The 26,484-nt window shown below is 44.5% G+C and overlaps 2 protein-coding genes across 3 annotated transcripts in view; both read right to left on the bottom strand.

The window, feature by feature from the left end:
• Positions 1–14,831, bottom strand: part of UPF3B (UPF3B regulator of nonsense mediated mRNA decay) — a gene marked incomplete at both ends in the record, with an annotated part of 28,046 nt that extends 13,215 nt beyond the window's left edge. For both annotated transcript variants that reach the window (XM_080719167.1, XM_080719166.1), the window contains 5 exons: positions 2,183–2,293; positions 3,857–3,955; positions 12,522–12,628; positions 12,811–12,917; positions 14,676–14,831. In XM_080719167.1, coding sequence (XP_080575293.1) covers positions 2,183–2,293; positions 3,857–3,955; positions 12,522–12,628; positions 12,811–12,917; positions 14,676–14,831 — 580 coding nt within the window. The remainder of the gene's footprint in view (positions 1–2,182; positions 2,294–3,856; positions 3,956–12,521; positions 12,629–12,810; positions 12,918–14,675) is intronic.
• Positions 14,832–14,839: 8 nt separating this feature from the next.
• The window catches only part of RNF113A (ring finger protein 113A), a gene marked incomplete at both ends in the record, with an annotated part of 18,905 nt that continues 7,260 nt past the window's right edge, over positions 14,840–26,484 (bottom strand). Inside the window, 1 exon segment of the mRNA XM_080718957.1 lies at positions 14,840–15,007. Coding sequence (XP_080575083.1) covers positions 14,840–15,007 — 168 coding nt within the window.

Below are 26,484 nucleotides of genomic sequence, written 5' to 3'. Positions count from 1 at the left end.
CCCCTTAGGCAAGAAGTCCACAATTATATTATCCAAAGAAGTTCTGCAGTGTTTGATTTCAACAATACAGGTTTAAAATACCTTTTAAAAGTAAGGAAACTCAGCCGGGCGTGGTGGTGCATGCTTGTAATCCCAGTACTTGGGAGCTGAGACAGGAGGATTACATAGGTTCAAAACCAGCTACTTAGTGAGGCTCTCAGCAACTTAGTGAGACCCTGTTTCCAAACAAAATATAAAATAGGTCTGGGTAGAAGGCCCCTGGGTTCCATCCGGTACTACACACACACAAAAGGAAACTCACATTAAACTAAGTAATCAAATTTTAAGAGTAATTTCCAATTAGTGACAATTAAGTACAAAGGATATTACCTTGTTTTACTGACAACAGTGTAGATTTGTTCAACTGGAAAGAACTGGAGATTGGAGCTAAAATATCCAATCCTTTTGACCCCTTAAATTTCCACTTACAGGAATTTATTCTAAGGAATTTGTTAGATATGGGCTTACCCTATGCATCCATTAGTAAAATCTCAAGTTTTAGAAAAATTCTAAATGATGCTACTAACTCTGCACCCATCTTTGTGTGGGTGTTGGGGGGGGGTACTGGAAATTGAACCCAAGAGCATCCTATCTCTGAGATACACCCCCAGCCCTTTTTAAATTTTTTTGCAGGTCTGGGGGTGAAACCCAGGGGCATTCTACTTCCAAGCTACAATCCCAGCCCTATTTTTCATTCTTTATTTTTGAAACAGGTTCTGAGTTGCAAAGGGCCTAAGTAGCAGCTAAGACTGTCCGCGAACCATGATCCTCCCATCTCAGCCTCCTGAATACTGGGATTACAAGCATGCACCACCATGCCCGGCCTTTTTTTTTTTTTTTTGGTGGCACTGGGGATTGAACTCAGAGGTGTTCTACCTCTGAGCTACACCCGCGGCCCTGTTTTATTTTTCTTTTGAAACAGGGCCTCACTAAGTTGTGGAGGGCCTCACTAAATTACTGAGGCTGCCCATGAACCTGTGATCCTCCTGTCTCAGATTTCCAAATACTGGGATTACAGGTTTGCGCCACCACACCTGGCTTGCACCCATCTTTTTGAACACACACTAAGGATAAATTTCTAGAAGTGGAAATCCTGGTCAAAGACAGATCAGTATCGAACCTTCCTTACAACCAACATCCAAGCTAAAATTTTTACAAAATGCTTTCCATTTTGCAGTAACTAATTTCATTTGCTGATATTTTCAGGTCAGACATTTTTAGGAATATGAACTTATTACTATGGAATACCAACTGATCTTCAAAAGCTTAACACTGTCTAAATATGCCTTATGAATCTTTTTGTGTATGTGTGGTACTGGCAATGGAATCCAGGGGCATTCTACCTCCGGGCTACAACCCCAGCCCTATTTTTTATTCTTTATTTTGAAACAGGGTCTCGCTAAGTTGTAAAAAGCCTCACTATAAGTAGCTGAGGCTGGCCATAAACTATGATCCTCCTATCTCGACCTGGCCATGAATCTTAAAACTTATATTTATATTACACTTGTGTGACACTTTGTAGGTCCCATCTTATTGTTGTATTCTTTTTTTGTGTGTGTGGGTCTGGAGATGGAACCCAGGGGCATTCGACCTCCGAACTACACCCCCTGCCCTATTTTTTATTCTTTATTCTGAAACCGGGTCTCACTGAGTTGCAGAGGGCCTCACTAAGTAGCTGAGGCTGTCCGCGAACCGCGATCCTCCGGTCTCAGCTTCCCGAATGCTGGGATTACAAGTGTGCGCCACCACGCCCGGCTTGGATTCTTTTTTTTTGCGGGTCTGGGGATGGAACCTAGGGGCATTTGATCTCCGAGCTATACCCTATGCCCTACTTTTTACTCTTTATCTTTAAACAGGGTCTCACTAAATTGTGAAGGGCCTAAGTAGCTGAGGCTGTCTGCAAACCACGATCCTCCTGTCTCAGCCTCCTGAATGTTGGGATTACAAGTGTGTACCACCACACCCAGATGTTGTATTCTTATAATCCTGTGAGACAAATACCATCAGCTATATTTTTCAGAAAAAAAAATCTTACAGAAGAGAGTGACTTCCCCGAGGTCACACAGCCAACAAAGGGAAGACGGAGTGAGGCCTAGATATCCTGATGAAAAAGCCATTGCTCCAATTCCTTCCGCCCGCTTACCTATTAATTCTCTATTTTTGGCTTCTATTTCCTCTAGCAGTGTCTCAGGAGTAGAAGTCATTTTCTCATTATCTGTGGCATAACTCTCCAAAAATTTTCTGTATTCTGGATCTAAACGATCATTTAAGAAAAAAGAGACTTTAAACAAAACAGACATTATCTAGGAGACTTTTCTACTACCTCATGGAAGGCCGAACCCCCACCCACCGATACACAAGACATGATTTAGGGCTTCACAGGTCACTGATCTCAGAGGTCCTATTACCAGGCCCCAGTATAGGAATATGGTATAACATAGGGGCCAGGAAAATGAGACAGCATACTTTAGAGCATTCTCAACGGGGATGGTAAGAGCTGGCTGGTAACTCATGCTCATACTAATCCAGAGTCACACTTCACGGGAGAACAAAAAGTTATAGTTCTGGAACCTTCAGAGAGTAATGTAAGCAATTCCTGGATAGCCAAACCTCACTTTAAGTAAACTCAACATAAAAAATATTGGCGTTCCAAAAAGATCAATTAGGGGCGACAGTAAATCCTAGATGTGGCATTGGAAGTGACAGGAATCCTTGGAGTTGTCTCCTAGAAACCTCGGACATCAGAAAGAGAAATACGTCTGAGTCATGATATTGCTTGTTTCGAACACTGCTGGGCACGTCGCTTGATCTGGCTTCCATATCTAAATCTACAGTATCAACAACGAGCGGCTGTATTGCTGAGTCTTTACTGTTTACTGACATGCTTGTTATGGTAACAAATGATGCTAATTCAACTAAATGATCCTAAATATCACTCTCTGATGTGTTGGGGCTCAGTTCTTATCCAACATAACGAGAGTGACAGAACAATCGTCTGGCATAGCATTACAGACATCTGGAAAGCTAGGGCTGGTTTACCCAACATGGCAATTCTTCCAGCTTTCTGCTCCCTGTATTTCTGTTCAACCTAATTGTTGTGTGTGCAATTAACTACATATTCAAAGCCTAGAAGATAGTACTGATAAGTTTAGCTACTTTATGTGACATTATTTGGGTACAGACATTTTTCTATCGTAACTCCAACTTTTCTATTTATAAAGATAATGGAAACTAAAAATCAAATATATTATTTTAACTGTGGTAAGAAACCTCAAGGAACAGGCGTGTTATACTTGGAAATGTGGTTTTTCCCAATATCTTCTAATTAATAAATCCATTATGACTTAGTAGTAGCCAATACTATACAGCTCAGTGGGAGAGGGGGAAAAAAGTCACTAGCCAAAGCAAGTTGAAAAAACTGCAGAAAATCCATTCTAACAATTGAAGCTTCCACTGGAACAACACTTCTCATCATCTTTATTCTGTGTGTTTCTGAATTTCAAGTACTGGAGTCTAATTCTCTCAAAGGCATTTTTTTTTTTATTCTTTTGGTGGTACTGGGGACGGAACCTAGGGGCATTCTATCTCTGAGCTCTATCCCCGGATCTATATTATTCTTTTATTTGGAAAACGGGTCTCAGTAAGTTGCAGATGGCCTCACTAAGTCACTGAGGCTGGCTACAAACCTGCAATTATATTGTCTCAGACTCCCAGGTACTGGGATTATAAGCATGCGCCACCAGGTGCAGCTAAAGGCATTCATTTTTAAAAGAAAAGCTCATGGCAATAGCATTATGTAACCAGAGCTATACTGTACCATCATCAATGGTCCCAACTTTGGTATCTCTTTTCTTAGTCTTCTTTTTTGCAGCTTTTTGAAAAGGTGCAAATTCTACGATAGCAGGATATTCTTGACCTGTTTAAAGAAAGAAAATGTCAAAAGCGAATATAAAGATATCAACCCGCTGTTTTCTAGGCCTCCATAAGTGATAGTCAGATAGAAGAGGTCTCCCAAAGTGTATAAATCACAATGGCACAACTGGAATCAACAGGCTACCCAGGGGGCCCCAAATGCACACTGATAACACAATTCACGATACAGATGCAAGTAGGATGTGGTGGTGGCACGCATTTATAGTACCAACTACGTGGGAGTCTAAGGCAGGAGGACTGCTTGGGCCCAAGAGTTTGAGATGATCCTGGGCAACGTAGTAAGGCCTTATCGCAAAAAGATAAAGAAATGGCAAGGAGGTAAAATATTCATTTAAATTTAACTTCCTAGCTGGGCATGGTAGCACATGCTTGTAACTGCAGTATTTGGGAGGTTGAGACAAGAGGATTGCAGGTTTGTAGCCAGCCTCAGCTACTTAGTGAAACCTTCCACAATTTAGTAGGACTCTGTTTCAAAATAAAAAATAAAATAGGACTTGGAAGTAGAATGCCCCTGGGTTCAATCTCCAGTACCATAAATAATAATAATAATACAAGCCGGGCGTGGTGGCACACGCTTGTAATCCCCGCGCTTGGGAGGCAGAGACAGGAGGATCGTGCAGGTTCGAAGCCAGCCGCGCGCGCTGGCTTAGGAGACCCTGTTTCCAAATAAAAAAGTATAAAATGGGTCTGGGAGTGTAGCCCGGAGGTAGAAGGGCTTCCAGGAACCCCAGTACCATCAAAAAAATAATAATAATACAACTTCCTTTTTTGGTGATACTGGGGTTTGAATCCACGGGCATTTTACTATGGAACTAGACCCCCAGTCCCTTTTATTTTAAGATGGATCTTGCTAAGTTACCATGTACTCACCTCAAAACTGTGATCCACTTGCCTCAGCCTCCTAAATATTGGGACAACAGACATGAACCACCATCCCCACCAAATTCAACTTCTAAAAAGTGGTTTTTTTTTTTTTTTAATACTGAGGATTGAACCCAAGGATATCTCTGAACTGCAACCTCAGCTCTATTTTGAAATAAGGCTTCACTAAATGAGGCCCTCTGCAACTTAGTGAGACCCTGTTCAAAAATAAAGAATAAAAGCCGGGCATGGTGGCGCACGCTTGTAATCCCGTGCTTGGGAGGCTGAGACAGGAGGATTGCGCAGGGTTGAAGCCAGCCTCAGCTGGTTTAAGAGACCTTGTTTCCAAATAAAATATAAAATAGGTCTGGGAATGTAGCCCGGAGGTAGAAGGCCACTGGGTTCCATCCCCAGGGCCACCAAAAAAAAAAAAAAAGAATAAAAAATAGGGCTTGTGGTGAACTCAGAGGTAGGATGCGCCCAGGTTTAATCCCCAGTACTGCAAAAAAAAAAAAAAAAAAAAAAAAAAAAAAGGAGTAAATTTCATGTTAAGTGATCTTAAAAGAATCAAATAAAATGCATCTTGGTAGAAAATGAATTGTGTCATACAAAATAAAAAACTTCTGGAGCCGGGCGTGGCGGTGCATGCTTATAATCCCAGTATTTGGGAGGCTGAGACAGGAGGATTGTGCAGGTTCGAAGCCAGCCTCAACTACTTACTGAGGCCCTTTGCAACCCAGTGAGACCCTGTTTCAAAATAAAGAATAAAGAATAGAGCTGGGGATGTGGCTCGAGGTAGAATGTCCTTGGGTTCCACCCCCAGAACCAAAAAAAAAAGCCGGGCGTGGTGGTGCACGCTTGTAATCCCTGCGCTTGGGAGGCTGAGACAGGAGGGTCGCACAGGTTCGAAGCCAGCCTCAGCTACTTAGTGAGACTCTCAGCAACTTAGTGAGACCCTGTTTCCAAATAAAAATAGGTCTGGGAGTATAGCCCGGAGGTAGAAAGCCTCTGGGTTCCACCACCCAGTACCACCAAAAAAAACAAAAACTTCTGTGCATGAAAGGACACAATCAACAGAATAAAAGGGTAACTCATGGAGTGAAAGAAAGTAATTTGCAAATCCTATTGCCTGACAAGGGGTAATTTCTGAAACATAAAAAACTCCTACAAATCAATAACAAAACACAAACAGCCCACATGTAATGCCCATGCTTGGGAGGCTGAGACAGGAGGATTGTGCAGGTTCGAAGCCAGCCTCAGCTACTTAGGTTCTCAGCAACTTAGTTAGACCCTGTTTCCAAATAAAATATGAAACAGTGCTGGGAGTATAGCCCAGAGGTAGAAAGCCTCTGGGTTCCACTCTCAGTACCACCCCCACACACACACACACACACACACACACACACACACAAAAAAAAAACCCCAGCCTCCCGCTGTGTGTCTGTGGCCGCTGTGGTGGGGGTGCACACTTGTAATCTCAGCATTCAGGAGGCTGAGACCAGAGGATCATGGTTCGTGGACAGCCTCAGCTACTTAGTGAGGCCCCAACAACTTAGTGCGACCCTGTTTCAAAATAAAGAATAAAAATAGGCCAGGGGATGTGGCTCGGAGGTCAAATGCCCCTGGGTTCCATCCCCAGACCCGCAAAAAACAAACCCCCCCCAAAAAAAACCCCCACAAACAGCCCCATTAAAAATGTTCAAAGGCTGGAGCTGGGCTCTCAGAAACTTAGTGAGGCTCTCAAAAACTTAGTGAAGCTCTCAGAAACCTAGTGAGACCCTGTTTCAAAATAAAGTATAACATAGGTCTGGGAGTGTAGCCAGAGGTAGAAAAGCCCTTGGGTTCCACCCCCAGTACCACACACAAGAAAAAAAGGTCAGAGGCTGGGTGTGGTGGCACATGCTTGTAATCCCAGCATTTGGGAGGCTGAGAGGAGAGGATCTCAGTACGCAAATAGCCTCAGCCCTTTGCAACTCAGTGAGACCCCGTTTCAAAATAGGGACGGGGGGGGGGGTGTAGCTCAGAGGTAGAATGTCCCTGGGCTCTATCCCCAGTACTGCAAAAAAAAAAAAAAAAAAGTCAAAAGAAGCCAGGCGTGGTGGAGTACACCTGTAATCTCAATACTTGGGAGGTTGCGAGGGGAGGATCCTAAGTTTGAGAAAAGCCTCAACAAGTAGTGAGACTTTCATCAACCTAGCAAGACCCTGTTTCAAAATAAAAATAAAAAATAGGGCTGGGGGGTGCAGATCAAGGGTAGAATGTCTTTGGTTTCATCTCCAGTACCACAAAGAGTAAAATAAAAAAAATAAAATAGGTTTGGGGGGGGTGTAGCTCTTGGAGGCAGAATGCCTCTAGGTTCTGTCCCCTGGTATCACACACACACAAACAAAAAAGCCCAAGGTTGAAGACAGAGCTCAGTGGTAGAGCTTGCCTAGTTCTATGCCAAAGAAAATCTCTAAAGATAATGTACAACCGGACAAAAAACATATGGAAAGATGCTCAATGTTACTCATTATTAGGAAAATACAAATTCAAACCACAATGAGATGCAGCCCATTAATAATGGCCACTGTTTTTTATGTGTGTGTTACTAGAAATTAAACTCATGTACATTCTGTCTCTGAGCTACACACTCAGCCCTATTTTATTTGAAACAGGGGAACCTGTGATCCTCCTGTCTCAACCTCCCAAGTACTGGGATCAGAGGTGTGTGCCACCAGGCCTGCCTAAGATGGCTGCTACTAGTAAACAGAAAAGAGCAAGTATTGGTGAGGATGTGGGGATACTAGTGCGGATGTGGGGGAATTGGAATGTTTTATTCGTATGCATATAAAATGGTGCAGCTCTTAAGAGGTACAATATATACATATGACTGCATTAAAAATGAAGACTAAGGCCGGGCGTGGTGGTGCACGCTTGTAATCCCTGTGCTTGGGAGGTGGAGACAGGAGGATGGCACAGGTCTGAAGCCAGCCATGCTGGCTTAAGAGACCCTGTTTTCAAATAAAAAAATATAAAAATAGGTCTGGAGCCAGGCGTGGTGGCGCACGCTTGTAATCCCCGCACTTAGGAGGCGGAGACAGGAGGACTGCACGGGTTCGAAGCCAGCCTCAGCTACTTAGTGAGGCTCTCAGCAACTTAGACCCTGTTTCCAAATAAAATATAAAATAGGTCTGGGAGTATAGCCCAGAGGTAGAAGGTCTATGGGTTCCACCCCCCCAGTACCACACACAAAAAAATAGGTCTGGGAGTGTAGCCCAGAAGTAGAAGGGTTCCATGCCCAGTACCACCAAGAAAAAAAAATGAAGGCTAAGGCTGGCGTGGTGGTGCATGCTTGTAATCTCAGTACTTGGGAGGCTGAGACAAGAGGATCACAGGTTTGAGGACAGCTTCAGCAAGTAGTGAAACTCTCATCAACCTAGTGAGATAAGTTCTTGTTTAATAATAAGAATAAAATAGGGCTGGGGGTATAGCTCACAGGTACACACAAAAAAGCTGTTCTTATACATTCTACAATGTGGATAAACCTTAAGGACATTATGCTAGATGAAGCCAGTACCAAAAAGACACTGTATGATTCCACTTATATGAGGTACTCTGGGTAGTCAAATTAATAGGCAGTAAAAACGATGGAATTGGGGTGTGCAGAGAGATGGGGAGTAGCTTAATGGTATAGCTGTCAGTTTTGTAAGATAAAGCTCTAAAGACTGGTTGCTCAGACTAATGAACTGTCTTTTTTTTTGGCAGTAGTGGGGATCGAACATTCTACCTCCAAGCTACAGCTCAGCCCCCCCTTTTTTTTGTGGTACTGGGGTTCCTGGAAGCCCTTCTACCTCCGAGCTACACTCCCAGACCTATTTTTACATTTTTATTTGGAAACAGGGTCTCCTAAGCCAGCGCGCGCGGCTGGCTTCGAACCTGCGCGATCCTCCTGTCTCCGCCTCCCAAGCGCGGGGATTACAAGCGTGCGCCACCACGCCCGGCCAGCTCAGCCCTTTTTATTTACTTAATTTGTTTTTAGTACTGGAGATTGAACCCAGGGGCATTCTACTTCCAAGTTACACCTTGAGCCCTATTTTTTATTCTTTACTTTGAAACAGGGTCTAAGTTGCTGAAGCCAGCTGGGAACCTGAGCTCCTCCTGTCTCAGCCTCCCAAATGTGTCTTTTCATCTGGTTTTTTTTTTCAGTACTAGGGATGGAACCCAGGGGTATTTTACCACTGAGCTACACTCCCAGCCCTAGTTTTTTTTTTTTTTTTTTTGCAGTAATGGGGATGGAACCCAGGGCTGTCTGCAAACCGTGATCCTCCTGTCTCAGCCTCCCAAATGCTGGGATTACCAGCATGCACCACCACGCCCGGCTCACCTGGTTTTGAATTGTACATTTAACAAGTTAACTGCTGTACAAGATAGTGTTACATAAATTTGACCGCAATTGAAATAATACAAAAAATGAAAAAGAATGAGGCAATGATGCATGGTATGATATGGATGAACCTTGCAAACACTATGCAAAGTAAAAAAAAAAAAAACAAAAAACAAAAAAACAGTCATAGCCGGACGTGGTGGGGCACACCTGTAATCTCAGTAATGGGAAGCCAAGACTGAAGGATCCCAGATTTGAGGACAGCTTTGGCAACATAGTGGAGCTTTCAGCAACCAAGCAAGACTGTTCCCAAATGAAAAAATAAAAAGGGCTGCATGGGGGGTATCCCAGAGGTAGAATGCCCCTGGGTTCAATCCCTAGTAGCATATACAAACAAAAAAAGAAACTAGTCACAAAAGACCAAATATGGTATGGTTCTTTTTATGAAATGTCCAGAATAAGCCAGGCATGGTGGTGCACACTTGTCATCCTAGTGTACTTGGGAGGCTGAGACAGGAGGATCTGCGGTCCATGGCCAGTCTCAACCACTTAGTAAGGCCCTCTGCAACTTAGTGAGACCCTTATTTTAAAATAAAGAATAAGCCGGGCTTGGTGGCACAAGCTTGTAATCCCCGCGCTTGGGAGGCGGAGACAAGAGGATCGTGCAAGTTCAAAGCCAGCCTCAACTGGCTTAAGAGACCCCGTTTCCAAATAAAATATAAAATAGGTCTGAGAGTATAGCCTGGAGGTAGAAGGCCACTGTGTTCCATCCCCAGTACCACCACACACACACACACACAAAGAATAAAAATTCAAGTGAGCTGGGAGTGTAGTTCGGAGGTAGAATGCCCCTGGGTTTGATCCCCAGCACCACACAAAAAAATGTTCTGATTAAGGAAATCCATAGAGAAAGAACATAGATTAGTGGTTGTCAGGGGCTGGGAGAAGGGGACAATAGGAGATAGTACTAATATATACGGGTGTCTTTTGGGGTGGTGAAAATATTCTGGAATTAGTGATGGTTGTGTAACTTTGTTAACATACTAAAAACCAATTGAAGGCCAGGCGTGGTGGCATACACTTGTAATCCCAGCATTCGGGAGGCTGAGACCAGAGGATCACGGTTCGGAGACAGCCTCAGCTACTTAGTGAGACCCTCTGCAACTCAGTGAGACCCTGTTTCAAAATAAAGAATAAAAAATTGGGCAGTGGGTGTAGCTCGGAGGCCAAATGCCTCTGGGTTCCATCCCCCGACCCGCAAAAGAACAAAAAACAAACAAAAAACATTGAATTGATGTAAATGGGTGAATTTCTGGTATATATCTCAATTAGAAAAAAGAAAAAGGAGCTGGGCGTGGTGGCACACACTTGTAATCTCAGTATTTGGGAGGCTGAGACAGGAGGATCATGCAGGTTTGAAGCTAGACTCAGCTACTTAGTGAGGCCCTCTACAACTTAGTGAGACCCTATTTCAAAAATAAAGAATAAGCCGGGCGTGGTGGCACACGCTTGTAATTCCCGCGCTTGGGAGGCTGAGACAGGAGGATCGCACAGGTTTGAAGCCAGCCTCAGCTACTTAGTGAGGCTCTCAGCAACTTAGTGAGACCCTGTTTCCAAACAAAATATAAAATAAGTCTGGGAGTGTAGCCCGGAGGTAGAAGTCCCCTGCATTCCATCCCCAGTACCACACACACACACACAAAAGGTTAAATTCTTAGTAGAAAAAATACACCAAAGCCAGGCGTGGTAGCACACGCTTGTAATCCCAGCATCCGGGAGTCTGAGACCAGAGGATAGCGGTTCGCGGACAGCCTCAGCTACCTAGTGAGGCCCTCCGCAACTTTATGAGACCCTTTATTCAAAATAAAGAATAACAAAAGAGGGCAGGGGGTATAGCTTGGAGGTCAAATGCCTCTGGGTTCCATCCCCAGACCAGCACAAAAAAAAAAAAAAAAAAAAAGAAAAGAAAAAAACACACCAGATTTCTGCCATAGAACAGTGTTATACAAGATATAAAATATTACCCTTCGATCACTGGCCTATAGAAAAGAACCAGAAGAAAATAAGTAGAACTGACCAGAATGTATCACAAAGAAATCATGGAGGAAATGTAGTTTTGGAAATCGTGGCAAATGCAGAATCAGCTTAGCTTAATAAATGTGATTTGAGAAAGAGTGGAATAGATAAAACAGACTGAAGCAAAGAGACATTATCAAAGACATGCGGAGAAAACAGAAGTGATGCCTGACTATGAAGGGCCTCCGCTACCTGGCTGACTTTGGCCTTGTTTTACAATGTTAACTTAAATTCTCTTTTCAAAAACATTAATGTCATGACAATAGACTGAAACTTAGCTGGACTTGGTGGCACATGCTTGTAATTCCAGTATGTGGAAGGTTGAGACACGAGGATTGAAGGTTTTTTTTTATCGGTGGTACTGGGGTTCCTGGAAGCCCTTCTACCTCCGGGCTATACTCCCAGACCTATTTTTACATTTTTATTTGGAAACAGGGTCTCCTAAAACAGCTGCGCGATCCTCCTGTCTCCGCCTCCCAAGCGCGGGGATTACAAGCATGCGCCACCACGCCCGGCCAGCTCAGCCCTTTTTATTTACTTAATTTGTTTTTAGTACTGGAGATTGAACCCAGGGGCATTCTACTTCCAAGTTACACCTTGAGCCCTATTTTTTATTCTTTACTTTGAAACAGGGTCTAAGTTGCTGAAGCCAGCTGGGAACCTGAGCTCCTCCTGTCTCAGCCTCCCAAGCGCGGAGATTACAAGCGTACGCCACCACTCCCGGCAAGGATTGCAGGTTTGAGGACAGCCTCAGCAAGTAGTGAGACGCTCATTAACCTAGCAAGACCCTGTTTCAAAATGAAAAGAAAATAGGGCTGGGAGTATAGCTCATAAGTAGAATGCCCCTGGGTCAATCCCTAGTTCCGCAAAATAAATGAATAAATAACTTGTCATACAAATTTCAAGCATCCTTTATCAGTATTGCTGCTGAAACTAAATAGACAAAACAAACAGCAGATATAATCCAGGACCAAAAAAAAAATCTGTCCCATAAGGAGATTACAGTGGCAATTTCATTCGGTTAGTCAAACTAAAGAGAGCAAGTTAATAAAAACGTTACAGAGCTGTCAACTTTATAAGACTGCAATAAGTTTATCAAACATGTAGAACTCTTTAAATGTTGCATTTTATCACCTAAGGAGTTTAGAAAAGCTACCTACAAAGACATAGAGAAAATACCGATGCACATACTGCCTTCAACATAAAAAGGACAAACTCCCCTCCTAGTTTAGTTACCAAGACTCACCTTTATTGTCAAGGAATACATAACCATCAAAGCGATCCCTGAACAAAATAATGTCCTCTTGGTTTTTAAAGTTGATGTATGCTCTGGCATACATATGAGGATACAGACTGCAGAGAGGAAAGCAATTATGTAAGTGTGCTTGCAGGTGTCTAGCGGAATCACATGTATGCATATATTAAAGAGCCAGGCTCAAAAACTAAAATAGAAAACATTAGAAGGACAAACAAAATGGGAGAAATCTGTTTTCATTTACCCTTCCCCCCCTCTTTCTTTTTCTGTCTCTCTTTACCTAGTATCATTGGAAAAAAACTCAAAATAATCATGCTCAGGCATAGGTTGAAGATGTTCCTGAAGCTGCTCCTTGGTCAAAGTGGGAGGTAATCTTCGAATTACCACCTTAAGAAATGAATAAGAAAATTAGTACAAGTCAATTTTTCTAACAAACCTCAAAGAATCACAGTTCCTAAAGACCGGCTTTAAAACATAAGATAAGCAGGGCGTGGTGGCGCACGCTTGTAATCCCTGCGCTTGGGAGGCTGAGACAGGAGGATCGCGCAAATTCGAAGCCAGCCTCAGCTACTTAGTGAGGCTCTCAGCAACTTAGTGAGACCCTGTTTCCAAATAAAATATAAAATAAGGCTGGGAGTATAGCCTGGAGGTAGAAAGCCTCTGGGTTCCACCCCCAGTACCCCCCCCCCACACACACACACACACAAACAAACATAAGATAGCAGGGTGTGGTGGCGCACACTTGTAATCCCAGCATTCAGGAGGCTGAGACAGGAGGATAGCGGTTCACAGACAGCCTCAGCTACTTAGTGAGGTCCTCTGCAACTTAGTGTGACCCTGTTTCAAAATAAAAAAACAAAAATAGGGCAGGGGTTGTAGCTCGGTGGTCAAATGCCCCTGAGTTCCATCCCCAGACTCGCAAAAAACAAAACAAAACAAAAAAAACATAAGATTACTTTAAGCCGGGCTAGTGGTGAACGCTTGTAACCCTAGCATTTGGGAGGTTGAGACAGGAGGATTGTGGTTAGCAGACAGCCTCAGTCACTTAGTGAATAGGCCCTCTGCAACTTAGTGAGACCCTGTTTCAAAATAAAGAATAAAAAATAGGGCTGGGGGTGTAGCTTGGAAGTAGAATGCCCCTTGGGTTCCATTCCCAGTACCACCAAAAAATAAATAAATAAATAAATAAATAAATAAATAGTCAAACACAATAGTAACGTGTTAAAAAACAAATGAAGAGAGCCGGGTGTGGTGGCATCCGCTTGTAATCCCAGTAATTGGGAAGCTGAGGCGGGAACATCTCAGGTTCAAAGCCAGCCTCAGCTAGGTTGCCGAGGTTACTCTCAGCAACCTAGTAAGACTCTTGTCTGCAAATAAATAAAATCAGGTGTAGCTTGGAGGCAAAATGCCTCTGGGTTCAACCCCCAGTGCCCCCCCACACACACACACACAAAACGAAAAAGAAAAACTAAATTGAAAACCACCTGGAGCCAGGAAAATCTCAGGTCCTGCTCTTAACGTGCAGCCCCGCAATTTATCAAGGTTGTGAAATATTTTCTCACTTGTTTTTCAACAGATCTAGTGGCAAGACAGTAGGTCGACCCTGGTCTTTTGAGGGTGCCATAAAATCCCTTTTTTCTTTTTTGGTACTAGATATTGAACCCAAGGGCATCTTACCTCCGACCTACAACCCCCACGCCTTTAATTTTCTTTTTTTTAACTTGAAACACGGTCTTGAAACACGGTCTTGCTAAATTGCTGAGGCTGGCCTCGAACCTGCCATACTTCTGTTTCAGCCTCCCAAGTGCTGAAATTAGAGGCGTGCGCCACCAGCCCGGCTTCTCCCCAATTAAACTTATTCCTCGGTCTCTCTACCGTCGCTGCCTCCCCCATTACTATCTCACAATTTAGATTTAAACCTCCTCGTCTGGGGAATCTCCCCTTTCTCCCTCATTCCCACCACGGAATCTGGCCGGAAGGGGATCACCCCAATTTCGGCTGAGTGTATGAGAGGAAAGCGATTTTCATTCAGGCAAAGAGACAGAGGGGAACTCCGGAGAGGAAGAGGGCAGTCCCATTTCCAGTCATCCTCCACGATCTGTGGACCCGTCCCGCCCTCTCCCGGGCCAACAGCCGGCCGGGCACCTTGCTCAGCGCCTCTTTCTTCTCCTTGTTGCGATCTTGCTTATCTTCCCCTTTGGCGCAGTCCCCTGAAGCCCCACCGCTACAGCTGGTGGCTCCGGGGGGCGTTAACAGGGTTACTCGCTTCTCCTTAGGCCTATGCTCCTTCTCTTCCTTCATGGCCACGATTACGATCCTCGTAGCCGCCGCTCAACCTCAACGCCGTTACGCCGGGCACCTACGACTCCCGGGCAGCTCCGACTAGAGCTCCGCCCCCAACAATTGCCCCTAGTGATAAGCTGGGCTCCACGTTCCATTGGGTCCGCCAAGATCTCGCGAGACTTCAGGGCGCCTGGCTTCCCTCAGTGGAAAGGTTTTAACACCTGGTCTTTACTTCCCGCCTGCCGAAACCTCGCGTCGCCCAATCCCCTCGCGGCCTAGACTCCCTCGGGGCCCGCCCCTTCTCGCGTCATTAGCAACTCCGCCATCTTGACTGGGAACTACTCTTCCAGGGACTACAACTCCCGGCATACAAAGCGGCAACAGCCTTTTGACCCGGAGGGCTGGAGCCTTAGAGAGCTCGCCCTCCTATTTGTAAGTGAATTGAATCCATTCATCTTGAAAATTTACCATTTTTTTAGATCAAAATATAGGTTCTGCGGTAATACCTTCGCTTAGTTCCCAGAAAAACCCAGTGTTATCCATTGCGGTTTTTTTTTTCTTTTTTCTTTTTTTTGCGGGTCTGGGGATGGAACCCAGGGGCATTCTACCTCTGAGCTACACCCCCTGCCCTGTTTTTTATTCTTTATTTTGAAACAGGATCTCACTGAGTTGCAGAGGGCCTCACTAAGTAGCTGAGGCTGTCTGCGAACCGCGATCCTCCTGTCTCAGCCTCCCAAATGCTGGGATTACAAGTGCGCGCCACCACGCCCGGCCATCTTTTTTTTCTTTTGTGAAATGGCTCTCACTATGTTGCTCTGGCTGGCCTCGAACCTGTGACCCTACGTCCTCAGTCTCCCAAGGGGTTGGTATTACAGACATGGGCCACTGTGCCCAGCTTAGTTTCTTTTCTATGTATTGATTAGTATTCACAGATATTTAGTAAACATACAAGATACTGATTTATATTTCGGTACTGGGGATGGAACCCAGGGGCATTCTACCTCTGAGCTACACCCCCACCCCTATTTTTTATTCTTTATTTTGAAACTGAGTCTCATTGAATTGCAAAGGACCTCACTAAGTAGCTGAGGCTGTCTGCGAACCATGGTCCTCCGGTCTCAGCCTCCCAAATGCTGGGATTACAAGCTTGCGCCACCGTGCCAGGCTCAAGATACTGATTTATTGTTTTTTTCTTTGTGTGTGTGTGGTACTGGGGGTGGAACGTAGAGGCCTTCTACCTCTGGTCTATACTCCCAGACCTATTTTATATTTTTTATTTGGAAACAGGGTCTCACTAAGTTGCTGAGAGCCTCACTAAGTAGCTGAGGCTGGCTTCGAACCTGTGTGATCCTCCTGTCTCAGCCTCCCAAGCGCGGGGATTACAAGTGTGTGCCACCATGCTGGCTTCAAGATACTGATTTAAAGGAGTAATTAACACTAAAATGTGTGAGATTTAGGATTATAAGTGTGTGCCACCACACCTGTCCGATTCAGCTTTTTTATTTATTTATTTATTTATTTATTTGTTTATTTATTTGCAGGTCTGGGGATGGAACCCAGGAACATTTGACCTCTGAGCTACACCCCTTCTCCTATATTTTATTCTTTATTTTGAAACAGCGTTTCACTGAGTTGCAAAGGGCCTCACTAAGTAGCTGAGGCTGGCTTCCAACCTGCACAATCGTCCTGTATCAGCCACCCAAATGCTAGGATTACAAACGTGTGCCACCGCCCAGCTGAGATCCTGTTTTAAAATGAAGAATAAAAGTTGGGTGTGGTGGCACACGCTTGTAACCCTAGCATTTGGGAGGCTGAGACAGAAGAATCATGGTTCGAGGACAACCTCAGTTACTTCGGCCCTCTGCGACTCAGCGAGACCCTGTTTTAAAATAAAGAATAAAAAATAGGGCTGGGGGTGTAGCTCAGAGGTAGAACGCCCCTGGGTTCCATCCCCAGTACTACAAATAAATAAATAAATCAAATAATAGAATAAAATAAAGAATAAAAATTAGGGCTGGGGGTGTAGCTTGGAAGTAGAATGTCCCTGGGTTCAATTCTCAGCAAAACACGCACACACGTGCTCACTTCTCACCTCCCAGTGCTGGTGCTTTATATGTATTGTCACACTTGGCCTTGCTCTAGCCCCATGATGTGTGTATTGTTATTTGCCAAGTTTTGCAGCGAGGGAAATGAAGACATATGTTGGTGGTTCAAACCAAAAGGTATATGCTGCTGAACAGCAGCAAAGCACCAGCCTTCCAAGGCCTCACGGAGCCAGAACCCTTGCCGGGCGTGGTGGCGCACGCTTGTAATCCCCGCACTTGGGAGGCTGAGACAGGAGGATCGCACAGGTTCGAAGCCAGCCTCAGCTACTTAGTGAGGCTCTCAGCAGCTTAGTGAGACCTGTTTCCAAATAAAATAGAAAATAGGTCTGGGAGTATAGCCTGAGAGTAGAAAGCCTCTGGGTTCCACCCCCAGTACTACCAAAAAAAAAAAAAAAAAAAAAAGCGGATGTCCTTATGTCCCGAACTACAGGATGCCAGCCAGCAGGTTACAGTACCACGTGACATCATGTAAAAAGAAAACTTCAAAGATTGCTTACAAGACGGCCAACCACAAATATAATGCTTGCCATGCGGTCCCAATTGGAAGACTCAAGGAGCATGAGGCTAACTGTATCAACAGAACTGCTGTAGATGACGAGCCATTCTTTCAGAGTTACTTTTTCCAAGTGTGGAACCAAATGAAAAGCCTTCTAATGCTGCCAGTCAGATTCCTGACCCTGATGTGTGGAACGTAGATAACGTGCATCGTTTTCCTTCATTTGTTCTTAAGACTTTTACTCCCAAAACTCAGGTTTGTGAAAGTGACTCAAGAGACCCAAAAGAGGATGTGGAAGATAAGTATCCTAACAACAACTGTATGTCCTGAAGAAAAGGTCAGTAAAACTGAAGAAGCTGTGCATTAAAGAGCCAGCAGAGAAGGCTTTTTAATTTTTTTTAAACTTTAATGAGAGCCGGGCGTGGTGGCGCACGCTTGTAATCCCCGCGCTTGGGAGGCTGAGATAAGAGGATCGCACGGGTTCGAAGCCAGCCTCAGCTACTTAGTGAGGCTCTCAGCAACTTAGTGAGACCCTGTTTCCAAATAAAATATAAAAAAGGTCTGGGAATATAGCCCAGAGGTAGAAAGCCTCTGGGTTCCACCCCTAGTACCACCACACACACAAAAAAAAACTTTAATGAAATCTTAACTGTCATGTTTTAAGTAACAACTCTTGTTACTGACATCTTAACCTTTTTAAATTTAAATAAAGAATATTTTTCCTATGGCACACACACAAAAAAGTAGTAAGAGATTAGTAATCAAAAGAAATCACAGGCAAGTCGGGCATGGTGGCGCACGCTTGTAATCCCAGCGCTTGGGAGGCTGAGACAGGAGGATCGTGCGGGTTCGAAGCCAGCCTCAGCTACTTAGTGAGGCTCTCAGCAACTTAGCGAGACCCTGTTTCCAAATAAAATATAAAACAGGTCTGGGAGTGTAGCATGGAGGTAGAAAGCCCCTGGGTTCCATCCTTAGTACCACAAAAAAAAAGAAAGAAATTACAGGCATGTGGCACCATACCTGGTTGCATCTCACATGTTTTGTTTTTTTGCGGGTCTGGGGATGGAACGCAGGGGCATTTGACCTCTGAGCTACACTCCCTGCCCTATTTTTTTATTCTTTATTTTTGAAACAGGGTCTCACTAAGTTGCAGAGGGCCTCAGTAAGTCGCTGAGGCTGTCCAAGAACTGCGATCCTCAGGCCTCAGCCTCCTGAATGCTGGGATTACGAACGTGTGCCACCACACCCAGCTATCTCACATGGTTTTGTTTGTTTGTTTGGTGGTACTGGGGTTCCTGGAAACCCTTCTACCTCCGAGCTACACTCCCAGACCTATTTTTATATTTTTATTTGGAAACAGGGTCTCAAGCCAGCGAGGCTGGCTTTGAACCTGCGCGATCCATCTGTCTCTGCCTCCCAAGCGCGGGGATGACAAGCGTGCGCCACCACGCTGGCTATCTCACATGTTTTTAAATGTACTTTATTGTCATTCAATTTAAACTTTTTCGTGACTTCCATTATGATTTTCTCATTCATTCATTGATTGCTGTGGTTTTGCTTTTGTTTTTATGGTACTGGGGCAATTTGAACCTGGGGGCATTCTATTTCTAAACAACAATCCCAAACTTATTTTATTTTTTATTTGGAAATGGCTTGGGAAGGTTGCTCTGACTGGTCTCTAACCTGTGATCTTCCAGTCTCAGCTGCCTAAGTACTGGAATGACGGGCATGTACTACCATACCTGACTGCTACTGTGTTTTTGGTTTCTGTACATGACTTTGCTTTTACTATATTTTAATACTGAGTTAAAATTTCATCACATATGTTTATATTTTAATAAGTTTAGAGTTGAGCTGGGCATAGTGGCGCACGCTTGTAATCCTAGCATTCGGGAGGCTGAGACCAGTGTGAGACCCTGTTTTAAAAATTAAAAAAAAAAAGCCGGGCGTGGTGGCGCACGCTTGTAATCCCCGCGCTCGGGAGGTGTAGACAGGAGGATCGCGCAGGTTCGAAGCCAGCCGCGCTGGCTTAAGAGACCCTGTTTCCAAAAATAAAATAGGTCTGGGAGTGTAGCCCAGAGACAGAAGGGCTTCCAGGAACCCCAGTACCACCAAAAATAAAAATAAAAACATAAAAATAAATGACTAAAAAATAGGGCTGGGAGTGTAGCTTGGAGGTAGAATGCCCCTGGGTTCCATCCCCGGTACCAAGAAAAAAGAAAAAAAAGTTTAGAGTTAATATGCACCTGCATCATTCTTCCAAACAATCCAGGCAATTTTCAGTGCTTTAACACCAACATTTCCCATCACACCATCTACTTTCCCATGTTAAGTTTGTAAAGTATTTGGGTGTTATTTTTCAATGTTGTGTGTGTGTGTGTGTGTGTGTGTGTGTGCGTGTGTGTTAGTTACTGGGGATTGAATCCAACAGCATTCTACCTCCAAGGACACCCCCAGCCCTATCTTATTTTATTTTATTTTTTTGGAAACAGGCTCTCATTAGGTTGCTGAGGCTGTCCTTGAACCTATGATCCTCCTGTCTCAGGCTGCCAAGTACTGGGACTACATTGTGCACCATCACACCTGATTTGAATGTTTTCTTTTTATACTAACAGTTAATGCACATTTAAATTTAGCAAAGTCTTCCTTCACCATATTTTTTTAAATTCCCTCATTTTCTATCAAACACTTAAAGAAGTGGGTTGGGTGTGGTGTGCCATGCCTGTAGTCCCAGTACTTGAGAGCCTGAGACAGGAGGATAGGAGGTTTGAGGACAGCCGCAGCAATTTAGCGAGACCATGTTCCTTCCTTCCCTCCCTCTCTCCCTTCCTTCCTTTCTTTCTTTCTTTCTTTCTTTCTTTCTTTCTTTCTTTCTCTCTCTCTGGTACTAGGGATGGAACCCAGGGGCATTCTACGTTCGAGCTACACCCCCAACCCTATTTTTTATTATTTGTTTTGAAACCGGGTCTCACTGAGTTGCAGAGGGCCTCACTAAGTAGCTGAGGCTGTCAGCGAACCGCGATCCTCCGGTCTCAGCCTCCCAATGCTGGGATTACAAATGTGCGCCACCACGCCCGGCTGAGACCATGTTTCAAAGTTAAAAAACGGAAGCCAGGAATGGTGGTGTATGCTTGTGATTCTAGGATGGCAGGTTTGTGGCCAGCCTCAGCTACTTAGTGAGGCCCTCTGTAAGCTTGTAGGTAGAATGACCATGGGTCCAATCCCCATTACCAAATAAGCAAATGAAAGGACAAAATTTGACCACACCAGAGAGCCCCTTGTAGCCACCAAGAGATTTATCGGAGGGGCCGGCATGAAAGGAAGAAACAAAGAAAGAGAGAGAGAAAGAAAGAAAGAGGGAGGGAAAGAGCAGCAGAGGGGGATAGAGAAAGGCGGGAGAGGGCACGGACAGGGTCAGAGTTATAAACCAGCTTGGGGTTACGTGCTGGGGGCTAATAGGCTAGGAGAAATGCCTTTGAACTAATTGGCTGGGGTAATTGGTTCGGGGTCAGCGGGGAATGTCCCTTTCACTGATTGGCCAAGGGGCACCAGGAGGGGGCAGGTCTCCCAGGTACTGATCAGGCCGGGTCAGAGGGGGATGATAGCTTATCTGGTCAGACCAGGGCCTCTCAGGAAACTTAGCTCATTAGGAACTGGGTCTAACAACATACAAAAGTAACGGTGGCACACACCTGTAACCCCAGGAACTGGGAGGCCGAGACGGGAATATCGTAAGTTTGAGGCCAGCCCAGGTGACTTAGTAAGATCCTGTCTCAAAATAAAAAAAAAAAAAAATAGGATTCGAGATAGAGCTTAAAGTTAGTTCATCTCTGGATTCAATCCCAAGTATAGCAAAATAAATAAATAAATAAAATAATAATTTTTACACCTAGACCAAATGGAATTTGACCCAGAAATGCAAGTTTGGTTTAATATCAACGGTATTATGATATATATTTGGACTGGGTCCCTGAACCTCTGACGAAGAGCTCCTAAAACCCTTGTAGATAGGTTCATTCAGGGAATCTTTCGTACCAACATTTGGTTTTTGAACCCAGTTCCTGATACAGAGCTCTCCCATCCTTTGAAATTTCCTGAATAATAGAAACATCTCATAAGAGCCGGGCGTGGTGGCGCAAATTTGTAATCCCAGCATTCCGAAGGATTGCAGTTTGTGGCCAGCCTCAGTGAGACCCTGTTTCAAAATAAAGAATAAAAAAAAAAATAGGGCTGGGGGTGTAGCTCGGAGGTAGAATGCTCCTGGGTTCCATCCCCAGTATCAAAAACAAAATAGGAACATCTCAATCGGGCGTGGTGGCGCACGTTCGCAATCCCAGCATTCGGGAGTCTGAGACCCGGAGGATCATGGTTCGAGGACAGCCTCAGCTACTTAGTGAGGCCCTCTGCAACTCAGCGAGACCCGGTTTCAAAATAAAGAATAAAAAATAGGGCAGGGGTGTAGCTCGGAGGTCAAATGCCCCTGGGTTCCATCCCCAGACCCGCAAAAAAAAAAAAAAAAAAAAAAAAAAAAAGGAACATCTCATAAAGTGCTCCCAAATCTCTTAGAATTTCCTGGGTGATACGGGCATCTTTTGTTCAAATGTAGTGATGACTCTTGGTGGGAACCTGAGTAGCCTCAGAATGGGAGCTGGTTCCCAATGGAACCAAACAGGTGAGCAGAGGATTGGAATCTTTGACCCAGGGAGGGTAGAGGGGCTGAAGGTTGAGTTGATCACCAAAGGCCAATGGTATAATCAATCGTGCTTAAACAATGAAGCCTCCATAAAGCCCAAAGGAGTCAGGTGCGGGGGGGGGGTGCACACCTCTAATCCCAGTACATGGGAGGCTGAGACAGGAGAATCGCAGCTTTGAGGCTAGTGTGCAGTCATTCAGCAAGAAATTGTTTTAAAATAAAGAAAAATGTAAAAGGGTTGGTGGTATACCTCAGAGGTAAGAATGCCCTTGAGTTCAATCCCTAGTCTCCCCCCACAAATAAAACAAAGTGATTGGGTTCTGGGAGGTTAGGAATTGCTGAACATGTGTGGGTACCTACCTGGAGGTTGGCACACCCAGAGAAAGCATGAAAGCCCTATGTTTTTTTCTCACATGCCTTCCCTTAAGTGTCTCTTCTAGAAATTGCTGTAACACACTGTATCAGTAGAATATAAAACAAAAACAAACACATGATCAGCCAGGTATAATGGTACACACGACTAATATCAGTATGTGGGAGGCTAATACAGGAGGATCTCAAGTTTGAGGCCAGCCTCCATAGATCAGCCACCATATCTGGCTTCAAGAGAGGTGTTTTTTGGGGGGTGGTACTGGGGTTCCTGGAAGCCCTTCTACCTCCGAGTTACATTTATTTTATTTATTTATTTTATCCCATTTTATTTTTGGAAACAGGGTCTCTTAAGCCAGCATGGCTGGCTTAGAACCTGCGCGATCCTCCTGTCTCCGCCTCCCAAACCTGGGGATTACACGCGTGCAGCGAGAATTTTTTTTTTTTTTTTAATTGCGGTACTGGAGATAGAACTCAGAGGCATTCTACCTCCGAGCTATACCCCCAGCCCTATTTTTTATTCTTTATTTTGAAACAGAGTCTCACTGAGTTGCAAAGGGCCTCAGTAAGTAGTAGTTGAGGATGTCCACAAAATGTGATTCTCCCATCCCAGCCTCCAAAATGCTGGGATTACAAGCGAGCCAGCACCATGCCCAGTTTAAGGGACTTTTTTGGTGTATGTGGTACTGGGGATTGAACCCAGGGGCATTCTACCTCCGAGCTACACCCCCTATTTTTTTTTTTTGAAACTGAGTCTTGCTAAGTTGCTGAGAATGACCTCGAACCTGTGATCTTCCTATCTTTGGGCTCCCAAATACTAGAATTATAGCTGTGCACTGCCCTGCTGGGCAGGAGGAACTTCCTGGGTGTGATCAATTTTGTAATTTTTGACAATAGAGCTGGTTTTACATGTGTTCTACATGACTATTTGTTACAGTACAAAGTTCTGTTTCCTGCAATGTATTGGGTTTTTTTTTTTGTTTTTTTTGTTTTTGGTTCTGGTGATGAAACCCATGGGCATTCAACCTCCAAGCTACACCCCATGCCCTATTTTTTTTTTTTTTTTTTTTTTGCAGGTCGGGGGAATGGAACCCAGAGGCATTTGACCTCTGAGCTACACCCCCAATTTTAAATCTTTATTTAGAAACAGGGTCTCACTGAGTTGCAGAGGGCCTCACTAAGTAGCTGAGGCTGTCCGCGAACCGCGATCCTCCAGGTCTCAGCCTCCGGAATGCTGGGATTACACGCGTGTGCCACCACGCCCGGCTGCATTATTTTTGTTTTAAATTTTAATTTCTAGCGCTGTTTTCACAGTACTTGGGGTTCAACCTAGGGGCATTCTAATTCCAAGTTATACCTCCAGCCCCTTTTGTTTTTTGGAACTGGGAATTGAACCCAGGGGCATTCTGCCTCTGAGCTAAACCCCCAAACCTATTTTTTTATTCTTTATTTTGAAACAGGGTCTCTCTACATTGCAGAGGGCCTCACTAAGTAGCTGAAGTTGGCCACAAACCTGCTATCCTTTGGTGTCAGTCTCCCAAGTACTGGGATTACAAGTGTGTGCCACCATGCCCGGCTCAGCCCTTTTATTTTATTTTATTTTGAAAGAGGGTCTCACTAAGTTGCTGAGGGGCCTTGCTAAGTTGCTGGTACTGGCCTTGAGCCTGCAATCCTCCTATTTCAACCTCTCAAGTAATGAGATTACAGACATGTGCCACTGTGCCTGACTTTATGTTCTTTTCTTTAGTTGTATTTTTCCATCTCAGTGGTACCTCCTGCCACCTGTTTGCTCAAGGAATCCATCTTGGAGGCCCATTGGCTCTTCCATTTACCTTTCACCCCATATCCAGCCCACCAGCAAACCTTGTCAGCTTTACCTTCAAAATAAATTCAGAAGCCGGGTGTGGTGGCGCTCGCTTGTAATCCCCGCGCTTGGGAGGCTGAGACAGGAGGTTCTCACAGGTTCGAAGCCAGCCTCAGCTACTTAGTGAGGCTCTCAGCAACTTATTGAGACCCGGTTTCCAAATAAAGTATAAAATAGGTCGGGGGTGTAGCCCAAAAGTAAAAGGCCCCTGGGTTCCATCCTCAGTATCACACACACAAAAATAATTAATTAATTTTAAATTCAGAGCCAGGTGTGCTGGCACATGCTTGTAAACCCAGTACTTGGGAAGCTGAAACAGGAGGGTCGCCATGCCAGCTTCAGCTACTTAGTGAAGCCCTCCTCAACTCAGTGTGACTATGTTTCAAAATAAAGAATAAAAACTAGGCCTGGGGGTGTAAGTCATGCCCCTAGGTTCAATCCCTACTACCACAAAAATAAATAAATAAATAAATAAATAAATAAATAAATAAATAAATTCGGATCTGGGAGTGTGGCTAAGTGGTAGAGCGCTTGCCTAGCACTACCAAGAAAAATTGTATAAATATCTACATAATCAAAAAGTCTACATAATCACCTGGGCATGGTGGCACACACTTGTAATCTCAGTACTTGGGATGCCGGGACAGGAGTATCTCAAACTGGTTTAAGGACGGCTTCAGCAACCTGGCAAGGCCCTCCACAACTTAGACCCTGTTTCAACATAAAAATATAAGCCAGGTGTGGTGGTGCACTCTCGTAAGCCCAGTACTTGAGGGACTGAGACGGGAGGATCACAGCCAGCGCAGCTACTTCATGAGGCCCTCTGCAACTTAGACTCTGTTTCCAAATAATGAATAAAAAATAGGACTTGGGTGTAGCTCAGAGGTAGAATGCCCCTGGGTTCAATCCCTAGTCACACACACACACACACACACACACACACACACACACACTAGGGATGGGGGTGTAGCTCAGAGATAGAGTGCTTCTGGGTTCAATCCCCAAACAAAACAAACAACAACAACAAATATATGTACGTATATGTATATGTACGTACACACACACACACACAAAAAAAAAAAAAAAAAAAAAAAAACCAGAATTTGACCCCTTCTTTTGTCGGGATAGCAGCAGTGGCTTTCTAACTCGTCTCCCCATAGCAACCAGAGTTGTTCTTTCTTTGATTTGATTTGAACATATTTATTTATTTATTCGTGTGGTACTGGGGACTGAACCCAGGGGTGTTCTACCTCTGAGTACACCCCCAGCCCTTTTTATTTTGTGTTTTGAAACAGAGTCTCAATCTCACTAAGTTGCTGGGGGCCTGACTAGGTGGCCGAGGCTGTCCTCAAACCTGTGATCCTCCTTGTCTCAGCCTCTCAACTGCTGGGATCGCTGACAGGCACCAGACTGCCTGGTCTGCAGTTTTAGCTTTTATTTATTTATTTATTTATTTATTTATTTATTTATTTATTTTCGGTGGTACTGGGGTTCCTGGAAGCCCTTCTACCTCCAGGCTACACTCCCAGACGTATTTTATATTTTTATTTGGAAAAAGGGTCTCACTAAGTTGCTGAGAGCCTCACTAAGTAGCTGAGGCTGGCTTCGAACCTGCGCGGTCCTCCTGTCTCAGCCTCCCAAGCGCGGGGATTACACGCGTGCGCACCACGCCCGGCTGTATGATCTTTCAAAGACTCCAGTGGGATCATCTCATTTTCTTAGAACATGAAATGTAATTTTTTTTTTTTTTTTTTTTTGCGGTACTGAGGATGGAACCCAGGGGCATTCTACCTCCGAGCTACACCTCCAGCCCTATTTTTTATTCTTTATTTTGAAACAGAGTCTCACTGAGTTGCAGAGGGCCTCACTAAGTAGCTGAGGCTGTTCTCCAACCCCAATCCTCCTGTCTCAGTCTCCTGAATGCTGGGATCACAAGCGTGTGCCACTGCGCCCGGCTTAAGATGTAAACTGTTTTATTTATTTTTAAAATTTTTTGCTGGGCGTGGTGGCACACGCTTGTAATCCCAGCATTTGGGAGGCTGAGACCAGAGGATCTCGGTTCGAGGACAGCCTCAGCTACTTAGTGAGCCCTTCGGCAACTCAGTGGAACCTGGTTTCAAAATAAAGAATAAAAAATAGGGCAG

This window comes from Muscardinus avellanarius (genome assembly GCF_963383645.1).
Source record: "Muscardinus avellanarius genome assembly, chromosome: X".
In the NCBI taxonomy this organism is placed as follows: Eukaryota; Metazoa; Chordata; class Mammalia; order Rodentia; family Gliridae; genus Muscardinus; species Muscardinus avellanarius.
This window is presented reverse-complemented; position numbering and strand designations above follow the sequence as displayed.